Source organism: Peromyscus eremicus, chromosome 4 (assembly GCF_949786415.1).
Source record: "Peromyscus eremicus chromosome 4, PerEre_H2_v1, whole genome shotgun sequence".
Classification (NCBI taxonomy): Eukaryota; Metazoa; Chordata; class Mammalia; order Rodentia; family Cricetidae; genus Peromyscus; species Peromyscus eremicus.
The window spans coordinates 48,115,135-48,128,329 of record NC_081419.1 but is presented as its reverse complement, the minus strand read 5'-3'; the positions used below and the strand labels follow the sequence as shown (position 1 = coordinate 48,128,329).

General features: G+C 44.0%; 1 protein-coding gene across 3 annotated transcripts in view; it reads right to left on the bottom strand.

Annotated features, from left to right (window-relative positions):
• Ubr3 (ubiquitin protein ligase E3 component n-recognin 3) overlaps window positions 1–12,813 on the bottom strand; it is a 159,124-nt gene extending 146,311 nt beyond the window's left edge. For all 3 annotated transcript variants that reach the window (XM_059260641.1, XM_059260643.1, XM_059260642.1), the window contains exon 1: window positions 12,221–12,813. In XM_059260641.1, coding sequence (XP_059116624.1) covers window positions 12,221–12,774 — 554 coding nt within the window. In that variant the 5' untranslated portion in view covers window positions 12,775–12,813. The remainder of the gene's footprint in view (window positions 1–12,220) is intronic.
• Window positions 12,814–13,195: the final 382 nt, after the last annotated feature.

Here is a 13,195-nt window from a genome sequence, read left to right as displayed (position 1 = left end):
AGTATCAGTGGTCTGTGCTGCCACCCAAAGCCATGTTGATGTATGTGGGCCGTGCCACTGCTGGGTGCCATGTTGATGTGAATGACCTGTGGAGCCACCTGAAACCATGTTGACAGCCTTGGTCCAAGCTGCTGCCAGTGATCCTCCTGAAGCAGGGGATCACATTGATGTCCATAGTCTGTATTGCCACAGGAGAACATGCTGAGATCCGTGGCACATGCTGACACAGAGACCATGTGGTTGTCCATGGGCTATCCCAAAATCCATGTACAAGTTCATGATCTGTGCTCCCACTGACTGTAAAGGGCAAAGTAGCTACTTTTGCCATGGTATTGATGACTTCAGATTCATAGCTGAGAAAGAGGAGCATAGAAGGCTTCTTCTGTGACAGTCATTACCCCTATCTCCACCCCACCCAAGCCCCCACAAAAAAAAAAAACAGGTATCACTATCAGAGTTTTAGACTGAGTAAAAAAGCAAGACCCAATGAAAGCAGCTTCTTCATTTTTCTTCATTATATTTACTTATGTGTATGTATATGGGGAGGGCACACCTGTGCAACGGAGCATGTATGGAGGTCAGAAGACAACTTTCAGGAGTTGTTTCTCTCCTTGTACCATGTGGGTCTCAAGGATTGAACTCAGGTCACATGGCTTGCAAGCTTTGATATTTGCTCAGTAATTAGTAGAACAAGTAGTCAGAAATTTTTTTTTTTTTTTTTTTTTGGTTTTTCGAGACAGGGTTTCTCTGTGTAGTTTTGGAGCCTTTCCTGGAACTCACTTGGTAGTCCAGGCTGGCCTCGAACTCACAGAGATCCACCTGGCTCTGCCTCCCGAGTGCTGGGATTAAAGGCGTGCGCCACCACCGCCCAGCGACCAGAAAATTATTAAAAATTTAAGAGTTACATATGTAACTCAATGACAGAATGCTTGCAAAGCATTCATTGAGCCAATGAATATAAAAAGTCCTCTAAGAATCTGGAAGACCTGGGCACCACTACAAACCAACTACTACAAAACACCAGACCCTTTCCAAATGCACAAGTAACAAGACTGAGCAGTATATTCTATTAATGTATGACAATAACAGAATTAGATCAAAACTTACTAGTAAATATTACCTAAACTCCCCCAAAACTTCTACATAACCCAAGAATCAAAGAGGAAATCTGAATAACAGAGAATATTAACTGAATAAAAGTAAAAATACACTAAAAATGTGAGATGCCTCTAAAACTATTTTTAGACTCTAAAATTTAGAGAAATGCCTAACATTAAAGCTTTTTAGTGGGGGCTGGAGAGAGAGCTGGCTCAGCAGTTAAGAGCACTGGCTGCTTTTCCAGAGGATCTGAGTTCAATTCCCAGCACCCGCATGATGGCTCACAACCATCCGTAATGGGATCTGATGCTCTCTTCTGGCCTGCATGAAGACAGGTCACACATGTACATAAAAAAGGAAAAAAAAAAAAAAAAGAAAGCTTAGTAACCGAAAGCAGAAGCAGGGCTGAGGAGGTGGCCGAGCAGTAAAGTGCTGCTGTTCAAGCACCAGGACTGAGAACTCACGGAAAAAGCTGGGCACAGTGGAGCCTACCTGTAACTCCAACAGTGGAGGAGGGGACAACCAGACCTGAAGCTCACTGGCCACCTAGCCTAGCCAAACTGACAAGCTTCAGGTGCAGTGAGAGGCCCTTTCTCAAAAAACCAAAGTGGAGGGCCAGCAAGTAAAAGTGACTGCTGCCATCCATGCCTGATGACCTGAGTTCATTCCCTGAGGACCACACGGTGGAAGGAGAGAACCAACTCCCACAAGCTGTTCTCTGACCTCCACATATGTGCACACACAAATACACATATAAACAAAATGTTAATTGAAAAAATGTAGCAAGTGATAAAGGCACCTGATGACAACTTCTAGCTTCAACATGCAAGCAGCACACAAAATGCCTGTGCACATGCACCTGCACACACACGTGCAAACATCCACTGATAAGTACATACACCACACACACACATCACACATACACATCACATCACACACAAAAACAAAAGCCAAAAAAGACCAATTAGCAATCTATACTGTTAGGAGAAAATTAAAACAAAAAGATGAAAGAAAATAAGAAACAGATACTAATGAATTTCTAGGGATGGAGAAAAAGAACAAAAAAAAAAAAAATCAATAAAACCAAAAGCTGGTCTGTCTTCAGTGGCAGGGAAACATAGCTCTATGCAGCCCACAGCAGCCTGAGTTCTTTACAGAGAACTCTCTACTCAGGGGCATCCAGAACTGTTGGTTTTGACACAGAAACTAATTACAGGACCAGCAAATATGAAGCAGAGTTGGGGTTTATTAAAACAGAAAGTCAATCAAGGAAAGAATAAGACTCAACTGACAGCACAGGTATAGGCTTCTCAGAGAAGAGATGTAATTTATTAAAAAGACACTATATTAAAAAAAAAAAGACATTTTAATATGGTTTTTAAGTAGAGGGATTAAGCACAGAGACTTTCCAGGAAAGAATAAGACACAGCCAGATGTGGCCTGTCAATCAAGAGACTTGCAATTGTATCTTAGCATTAGCTTTATATACAATTTTGGTAACTTTTTGTTTGTTTTTTTGTTTTTCAAGACATGTTTCTCTGTGTAGCCCTGGCTGTCCTGGAACTCTATAGTCTCTCGAATCCAGAGACTCTCCTGCCTCTGCCTCCCTTGAATACTGAGACTGAAGACATGTGCCACCACCGCCTAGCTATTTTGGTAACTTTCATGTTGCATGGCTAAAAAAGTTTTTCTTTTCTCTTCCTTTCTGATTGATATAAGATTATAGGATGGCTCTGGTAGTACCCTGAATGAGGTTAAATGCAGTAAGGTGCAAACAGGAGCCACAGGCTCAACAAGAAAGCTGGGCATGATCTTTATGTAAAGGGAATCCTGAAGGGAATTCTGGGGAAAGGCCCCCAGCAAGGCTGACGTCCAAGACTTCTCAAGTCTCAGCTAACAAGAGGCTCCATCCAGAACTCAGGGAAGGGTCCTTCCTTTTCCTTGTCACAATGCTCCTTGCTTCAAGTCCTCCCACCGACCACAGCCTGAGAAAGCCACACACTAGACCTCAGTCCTAAAAACTTGTACGAATGTGGCAGACTGCAGGACAACAGCAAACTCCAGAGAAACAGAAAAAAAAAAGGGGGGGGGGTCTTTAGCTGTCTTACTAAAGCAGCTCCAGAGCAAGCATGACAGTCATGTCTAGTCCTCTCAATGTGAATACAAAGGCATGTGTTTATCTTCCTGTTTTTGCTCTACTCAAATTGTCTCACAGTTTAAATAGTTTTAAAGTATTATAATGATAAGAGAAAAAATAATTACAACTAAGAGGACTTCCAAATTGCTGCTATACTTAAATTTCATAACCATGAAGATGCCACAAAGTACTCTACCAGCTGAAGTAGGAAATCATGTCCACACTTCTTCGAGGAAATTAGTAAGGAAAAATGGACAAGGAATACAGAAAGGGAACTGAAGTTTTCTTCAGCTCTTCTTCCTCCAAGCTATTACATCATGAAAGGTGTTTTGTTCCTTTGTTTGAATTGGTAACTTCACAGTTAGATGACTATTTCATTAGAGAAAATTCCAAGTTCACAGGGAAGAAATCTAACAAGCAATCCATACAAATGTATGCAATATATAATTTAAGAGATTAGCTCGTGGGCGGTGGTGGTGCATGCCTTTAATCTCAGCGCTCAGAAGGCAGAGGCAGAGGCAGAGACAGAGGCAGGTGGCTCTCTGTGAGTTCGAGGCCAGCCTGAGCTACAGAGTGAGTTCCAGGTAAAGGTGCCAAAGCTACACAGAGAAACCCTGTCTCAAAAAACCAAAAAAATAAAAGATAGAGAGATTAGCTTGCTGGGTGGCAATGGCGCATGCCTTTAATCCCAGCACTTGGGAGGCAGAGCCAGGCAGATGTCTGTGAGTTCAAGGCTAGCCTGGTCTACAGGGATGAGATCCAGGACAGGCAACCAAAACTACACAGAGAAACCTTGTCTTGAAAAACCAAAAAAAAAAAAAAAAAAAAGAGAGAGAGAGAGAGAGGGAGAGAGAGAGAGAGAGAGAGAGAGAGAGAGAGAGAGATGAGCTCTACCAGGAGTGGTAGTGCATGCCTTTAAATCTAACACTCAAGAGGCAGAGGCATAAGGATCTCCGTGAGTTCAAAGCCAGCCTAGTCTACACAGTGAGCTCCAGGCTAGCCAAGTGTACACAGTGTGACCTGTCTCAAAAAGAGAAAAAGAAATTACTCTCATACTTTCTACCATTAATTATATTACATAACACAATTAACGAATTTGCTAAAATGCCAGTATGTATAAATGGGATATAAATGGGAAAGTAAAGGCACATATCTTTATTATCAAACTTATATTGAAAGTTCACTACTCGTACAAGTATAAACTAGCCAGGCGATGGTGGCGCAGAGGCAGGCAGATCTCTGTGAGTTCAAGGCCAACCTGGGCTACAGAGCGAGTTCCAGGAAAGGCGCAAAGCTACACAGAGAAACCCTGTCTCGAAAAACCAAAAAAAAAAAAAAAAAGTATACACACACACACACACACACACATACACACACACACACACACACACACACACACACACACAAAGGATAAATAGAAACTCTCAACTAATAAAGTCCAACCAGGGCTGGAGAGATGGCTCAGAGGTTAAGAGCACTGACTGCTCTTCCAGAGGTCCTGAGTTCAATTCCCAGCAACCACAGGGTGGCTCACAACCATCTGTAATGAGATCTGGTGCCCTCCTCTGGCCTGCAGACATACATGCTGTATACATAATAAATAAATGAATCTTAAAAAAAAATAAAAATAATAAATGAAGTCCAACCCTGCCCCACAGCTTCACATTTATGCTATATAAATGTTGCCTTATGTACGCCTTCCACTCGCTGTGGAATTAGACTCACATTGAGCTTCTTCAAGGATAGGAATGTAAAAGGTCCACTAGAGATCATGGAGAGAGGAGCCCACAGCACAGGGGAAACACAGAAATAATGGCATGTAGGCAGATAGAGTACTGAGGCGGGCAGGACAATGGTACCTTATAGACTATGGTACGATGTGATGAAGGCCCTAGACTCTGATGGTAACAGACAACAGGAAGGACCAAGTAGACACAGAACAAAAGAACAGGACTTGGTACCAAAGAGGGCAGCATAAGAAAAAGGAAAAAATCAAGGACACTCAGCAGACATTGTTAGATAACTCGGCAGTATTAATTTATCCGGTTATACCAGGACATAGGACAAAGTCACAAAGTCATGCAACAATAGTTCATAAGAAGTATGATACCCAATGACACTAACAAACTAGCAACAAAACTAGTTCTGTAACCTCAAGAGAGAGATTCCCTACAGCAGCATCAAAAAGAAGGAAGGCTGGGATGCTTAGTCCACAGAAGGTATGTACCACCATTGCTTCAACAGGTTCACTAGAAAAAGAGGAGCCCTGGCTAAGCTGGTACAAGTTCCCAGGACCAATGGTAACAGCATGATGACATCTGCCATCAATGGAAAGGCAGTATCTCAGGTACAAAAGCCACAGCTTGTTGGAAAAGCCACAGTGCCAAGCTGGGAAAGGGAAAAGGCTATATAGAACCTAGCTCTAGAGTGGGTTAAATGTACACTGCTGAGTTTTCTGTATGGAATAAAAATGCCTGCAAAAAAATCAAAACTAAAATGTTATGCATGTTACATGGGCCAGGATGGAAAGAAACCAACTCATACAATGGGGAGAGTGTAACTTAATTTCTCTGAATGGATCTATCAAAGATTGAAGTGTCCATTTTAACTGAGATGTAGTCTCTGAGAGTTTATCTTTATACATATGTGTGTGCACACACACAAACTATATGGCTATATTGCCTACAACAGCCCCATGAAAATGCAGTGGAATACTAAGTAACTATGAAACAGTGTAGCTAGAGTTTTCCTGCCTGGCCCACAGTCAGGACAAATCTCTCTCACCTGCCAGTCCCACAGCCTCTCAGAACCTGACCAAGTAAACACAGAGACTTATATTGGTTACAAACTGTATGGCCGTGGCAGGCTTCTTGCTAACTGTTCTTACAGCTTAAATTAATCCATTTCTATAAGTCTGTACCTTGCCACATGGCTTGTGGCTTACTGGCATCTTCACATGCTGTTTCTCATCGTGGCGGCTGGCAGTGTCTCTCTGACTCAGCCTTCCACTTCCCAGCTTGGCCCACAGTCAGGGCAAATCTCTGTCACCTGCCAGTCCCACGATGAGAAACAGCATGTGAAGATGCCAGTAAGCCACAAGCCATGTGGCAAGGTACAGACTTATAGAAATGGATTAATTTAAGCTGTAAGAACAGTTAGCAAGAAGCCTGCCACGGCCATACAGTTTGTAACCAATATAAGTCTCTGTGTTTACTTGGTCGGGTTCTGAGAGGCTGTGGGACTGGCAGGTGAGAGAGATTTGTCCTGACTGTGGGCCAGGCAGGAAAACTCTAGCTACAAAACAGAAATAGGTAAGAGTGTAATCCACATCTTTAATCCCAGCACTCAGGAGGCAGGGGCAGGCAGAACCCTATGAGTTCAAGGCCAACTTGGTCAACACAGTCAAAAATCTGTCTCAGAAAGGGGAGGGAGGATGCTAGAGAGATGCTCAGAGGTTAAGAGCACTGACTGCTCTTGCAGAGGATCCAGTCAATTCCCAGCACCCACATGGTGACTCACAACCATCTGTAACTAGTTCCTGGAGTTCCAAAGCCCTCTTCTAGCACCAGGCATGCAAGTGGTTCTAGGACATACATTCAAGCAAAACACTCACAACACAGAAAACAAAAGAGAAAGAAAAAGTGTTTTTTAAAAGAAAGTGCGCCAGGCGGTGGTGGCGCATGCCTTTAATCCCAGCACTCGGGAGGCAGGCGGATCTCTGTGAGTTCGAGGCCAGCCTGATCTACAGAGCGAGATCCAGGACAGGCACCAAAGCTACACAGAGAAATCCTGTCTTGAAAAAAACAAAACAATAAATAAATGAATAAAAAATAAAGTGCACTATGTGCTAATATGAGACACTGTCCAATACACGTTGAGGGAAATAATGAAGAGAAAGACTGTTAACCAGCTACTCACTGCCTCCACTTCAGCACTGTCACAAACCAAACTACCGAAATAGTTCAATGAAACAGCTAGAAGGACTGATCCATTGTGCTAACATCTTTTAAGTGCATAATTAAGGTCAAATGAAAATGAGAGAAATCCCTCATTGAGGAACATATGAAAAAAGGAACCTTGACCTTTTATTCTATCCACGCATTTTTATGTTATACCCCATATGGACTACTTTTGACATTTTAAAGGTGGGGGAAAGACTTTCCTAAGCACTCTGAAAATAGGTGCTATGAACCTGTTAATCAATGACATTTCCTGAATAATAAAGCAATGTAATCTTAGGGCAACTTTTCAGATGTAGCCCAACTTGACATTTAGGGAGCATCTGTTAAATGCATCTATGCTGGCCTCTAGGGTGCCTTTTTTTTTTTTTTTTTTTTTTGCATTTTTCTTTAAAGTTTAATTAGGGTGCCTTTTTTAAGGACCTTAAAATCTGAGAAAAAGTAAGCAAAGTGGCAAAAAAAAATCTATAATACATGATAATACATTAAAAATAGTCAAACTACATCAAAATTTGAGAAATATTTAAAATCCCAGTTCTATTTAGTTTCCCATCATAGTCTTAAAACCAGCCAGTCAGATATTATTTTAGATTTTTCATCACACTATTTTTTCTTGTTTTTAAGTTCACCCACCCATCAATCATTTCTGGCAACAATTACATTCATTCAATAGTGATTCTTGTGCATGTGGAAAGCATAGCTTCAATCTCCAGCACTACAGACAAAAACATATTGTTATCCATTGTTTTTCTTTTCAAGATTTATTTTTATTTTTATGTATATGTGTTTTGCTGCATCTATGTGCACCACATGTGTGCAGTATCCCCAGAGGCTAGAAGAGGATGCTGGGTCCCCCAGAACTAGAGTAACAGTGTTACTCCAGGTTCTCTGCAAGAGCAGTAAGTACTCTTAACCACGAAGCCATCTCCCCAGCCCAGTTATACATGGTTACTAATACATCATTCCCATATCCTTTGTGACATCATCTCACAAATGAGTCCTCAATTATTTCCTCTCTTTGTTTCCTGTATCTGCTAATACTACTACTACACTGACAATATCAATGTTACTAAATAAAAAATAATTGAAGCCAGGAGTGGTGGCACATGCTTTTAATTTCAGCACTCAGGAGGCAGAGGCAGGTGGATGATCCCTGTGAGTTCAAGGCCAGTCTGGTCTACACAGTGAGTTTCAGGACAGCCAGAGCTAAATAAAGAGACCCTGTCTCAAAACAACAACAAAAAGAAAACAAAAAACAAAAAAAAAAAAACGAATCTCTTCCATATTTCTGTAATTGCAGATTTGTAAATGAAATGCTAATATTGTTGTGATGGACCATCTCCAATCATACAACATGCTACAACAGTCAGACACGTGGAAAGGATTAAGGCACGGCAAGATTTCTTCTTTTATTGAGCACCCAGGTACAAAGATAAAGTATAGCTCTGGGATAGAGCATATTCCTCATTACAACTCCTCGTTTCAATCTCAACACTGCAATTAATCAATACAGTAGTAAGAACACAGGGAAGGTGGGCTCTTTCTAAGATTTCCTGAGCAGTGCAATGGGACTAACAAGCTTTTATACTAATAAGAAGAGCAACTTCAAAATATATGAATTCTCCATTTTCTAGCAACCTGCAGGGACTGCTGGCCACACCAGGGTAACACAGCTCTGTCCACCTGGAACACTGCAATAACTCGTTGATTTCTAGTTGTAAAATAATTCCAGAAGCTGCACCTTAGCCTACATTCCTGGCCATTGTCATCTCTCTCTCTAGAGGGAGCAGAGTAGGTATTCAGCCCAGAACTAGTCTATCTTAAACCACTAAGTTGTGAAAATTTTAGAATAATCACACGGTTCTAATACTGTTTTAGTCTTGTCCATGAAACTGGACATGGCAACTCCTGGAACATACAGGCAACAGTTCTGTTTTTCTGAGAGAACAATTAAATCAGTAAATGCTAGGTGTCAATTCACATATACCTGCTATACCATGGGCAAAATAAATTCCTGAAACCCCAATAAAAATACATGGACTTATTTATCTACAGCATGGATGCCCTAAATCTGTGTTTGGTTTGGTTTAGTTTTGGGGAGTTTTTGTTTGGGGTTTTTGTTTTGTTTTGTTTTGTTTTGAGACAGGGTTTTTCTGTGTAGCCTGGCTGTTTCTCTGTAGACCAGGCTGGCCTCAAAATCACAGAGATCCGCCTGCCTCTGCCTCCAAAGTGTTGAGATTAAAGGCGTGCACCGCCACCACCAACGGCTGTGTTTGTATTCTTTAAATAAATAAATAAATAAATAAATAAATAAATAAATAAATAAAATCATTGGAAGCTGGGCATGATGACTCACACCTGTAATGCCAGCATTTGGAGGAATGAGGCAGGAAGACAATTCACAACCAACTGGGATTAGATATCAAGACTGATCCTGGAGAGAGAGAGAGAGAGAGAGAGAGAGAGAGAGAGAGAGAGAGAGAGAGAGAGAGAGAGAGTCCTCAGCAAGGTAGCTCACACCTATAATCACACTTGAGAGACAGAGAGGCAAGAGGATCACTGAGAGTTCAAAACCAGCCTGGTCAATACAGCAAATTCCAGGACCCTATCTCAAACAAAACAAAAACCTTACTAATATTATTTCCACTTCCAGAATGAAGCATCATAATTTTAAAATGTCAGTTTTGCATTTCATCCAGAATAACCTGAAAATTGCTGATTTGTTCCAAATTTCAGGCAAGAACCAACATTATTTCTTTCATTATTACTTCCCCTGAATGCTAACCTAGAACAAGAAGTAAGAACATCTCAGTGTCTGTAAAAGCTAGCTCAAAGTCCTCCATGACTTGATGTCCCTCTTTTAAAAGGGAGGATGATAGATAGCCGGGCGGCGGCAGCGCACGCCTTTAATCCCAGCACTTGGGAGGCAGAGCCAGGCGGATCTCTGTGAGTTCGAGGCCAGCCTGGACTACAGAGTGAGTTCCAGGAAAGGCGCAAAGCTACACAGAGAAACCCTGTCTCGAGAGGAAAAAAAAAAAAAAAAGGGAGGATGATGAGCCAGTAGGATGATAGGCTCAGTATAAGAAGAACTTGTCACACAAATCTGACTACCTATATTTAATCCCCAGATCCCACAACTCAAAGTTGTCTTCTGAAATCTGCACTGTATGTGTGCTCTGTATGTGTTATTAATTAAAAAAAATTGGAGGTAAAAAAATGACATTTAAAATCAAAAAGACAAAACAGTACTGAACAGAAAAACCAGTAAGAGGAGTAGTTAGAGGTCGGATGTGGAAGTGCACCTTCTTAGCATGCATGCACAACACCCAGATAAATCCTCCAAACCAAACAAATTAAAGAATACTGTTTAATATAGGTGGTAGGGAAAAGTGACTAAGAGGTCAAGATCTATAGCCAGCAGGCCTAACCTACCCATACCTGAGTGCTCTTTAGCAAGTTTTAAAAAGCTGTGCTCTATTTTCCTCTCCAATTCAATGGGAATAATGCCAGTGAATATCTCGAAATTGTTAAGGATTAAATGAGTTAAATTATGTAAAGAAGTTAAAATCTGAAGTTTTAGTAACATTGTTAAAGAGGCTACTAGAAAATAGGCCATTCCGGCATTAGCTATAACAAGCCTTGGGAAGGGCAATTTTAAAATCCCACCTTTGTAAATTTAGCCCACTGATAGTCTTAATAGAGTGAGGGAAGACTGGCAGGCCAAGGTTTTTATTTTGTACTAGGAATCTTCATGCCCATCAAAGGGCATTATTAAATCAAGGGTAGCAAATTAATTCATGGACACTGTGTAGCAGTTTTCACACAATGGGATCAGGAAACTGATTTACTGACATGAACAATGTTACCTTTTGGGTGAAAGAAGGCAGCATGAGTAGGAAGCATCATTGCTGCTTGCTTTGCACGGAGAGAAACTAACAGCGTGAGAAGGGACTGCCAGACGAGAGACCAAAAAGGAGGGAAACTTCAAACTATCGCTTTATTATATTTTGGCTTTCATATTCAATAATATATATTAAAATGCTAAAAGTGAAGCAAAAAAAAATTCCAGGTCTAATTGCTAGCCCTGATTATTATTTGCAAGCTCTTACTATCTCCTTTAAATCCTTTTTCTTAATCCTGCTCAGAAACCTCTTCGCTGGCCACTAACTTCTTGACTATTTAAGGAATTTATCACTAACGACTGTAGTGTACGTGGATTAAGGCATAGGTACCAACACCAGGTGCACTGCACATATCAAAAACGCATGTGTTTGCCAAAGATGCATGTGTTGAGTGTCTCCTTCGGACGGATGTTCTCCTATTAATGATTAAGGTGTGCTTAATTAGAGAAGGCTAGCACTTGACTCCTAATTTGCTCAGTGATTTCCTCCTCCTTCGGGTGTGAGGGGTATTCTGTATCTGACGGCTCTCGATGTCACGCCAGCACACCAAATACTCTACTGACAGCTCAACAGTCCCTTTTTATGCAAGCCCCTCCCCTTCCCTTCTCCCTCAACCCCCATCAGCTCCAGAGCTCCGTCCTTCATACAGACAGACACATAGACAGTTCAGCTTTTCCCCCTAAGGGCTTCCCTGAAGTACAAGACCATCTCCCTGGCCCTCCCTCATCACCCGGTGACCCAATTCAGATCCCAAACCGCTCCCTCCCAGTCAATCCGAATCACTTCTAAGGCTCTTCTCCAGAACCAGACAGGCAGCTGTACAGCCTTTCCCAACAAGTACCCAACTGACAGCTCCACGCCAGATTCCCCCCAAGCATCCGCTCCTCTTCCCTGCCCTCTCGCCCCACGCACTGACCCCTTGTTCCCCGTCACTCGCCCACCCTGACCTCCTCGAAAATCCCCAGCTTGGTTCCCCGCACATGCTCTCCGCTCCTCCCCACCCCCTTCCCACCAGTGACAGCTCAGTCACCTCCAGTCCCTTGGGTCTGCGTCCTCCCCGAAGCCTTCCCCCGACCCCGCAGGACTACACGGGCCCCGGGTCGCCTCGCCGGGGCTCTACTCACCCACTCTCCCGCATCACGTTGCTGTCCCCGCAGTCGCAGGCGCCCCCGGCCTGGCTGCGGAACATGTTGAAGTCGTGTCCGGTGTGGTCGCCCTGGTGGAAGCACTCCGCGCACAGCGACATGCAGGGGGAGATGCCGCACGTCCGGCAGCGGTAGGCCACGAAGTTGGCCGTCCAGACCAGGCCGCAGAGCGCCGCGGGGTCGTAGGCCCGCACGGCCGCGCAGAACTCCTCGTAGCCGCCGCCGCCGGCCAGAAGGCACTTACACCACTCCAGGGCATCCTCCTCGGCCGCGCCTGGGCCGCCGCCGCCGGCGGCCGCCTCCCCGCCGCCCGCAGCCCCCGCCAGCGGCCGCTCCGCGTTCAGCACCCGCTCCAGCAGCGCCTGCAGCTCCTCGGCGCCCGCCCGGTTGTCCGGCCGGCTGAGAGCGGCCTTCAGATGCGCGGCGGTGGCCGCCTTGTCTAGGGCTGGCCCCTGCTCGGGCTCCTCCGGTTGGGGCGGCTGCGAGCCCCCGACGGCCGCCGCCGCAGCCGCAGGCGCCGCCGCCGCCGCCATGATGAGAGCTCAGAATTTGGAGAGTCCAGGGCCCGCCGCTCCTCCCGGGAGGGTGGGGGAATTGACTGCTGCGATGGCTCGGCCCGCCCAACTCTCGCGATACGCGGCGCCGCAGAGCACCTCCGCGCGCTCCCCGCCCCCCCTGCGCACGCCCTCCGGACATGCCCCGCCCCTCGCCGGGCTCCGCCCACCACCACCCCCTCGCCGGGCCCAGGCTCTGTTCTTGAATTCCCTCTCAACCTGTTGGCTCCCAACTTTCAAAACTGACAACTAACTTACACAGGAACTCGGTCCAAAGACAATCTTTAGTATGAGTGGAGGTTTTTTTTTTTTTTTCTTTTTTCTTTTTCTCTTACCCAAACTCTTTAGTGGAGAGAAAAACCAAGCTCCCTAAATTGTCTCTTAAACCTGCCAACATCAG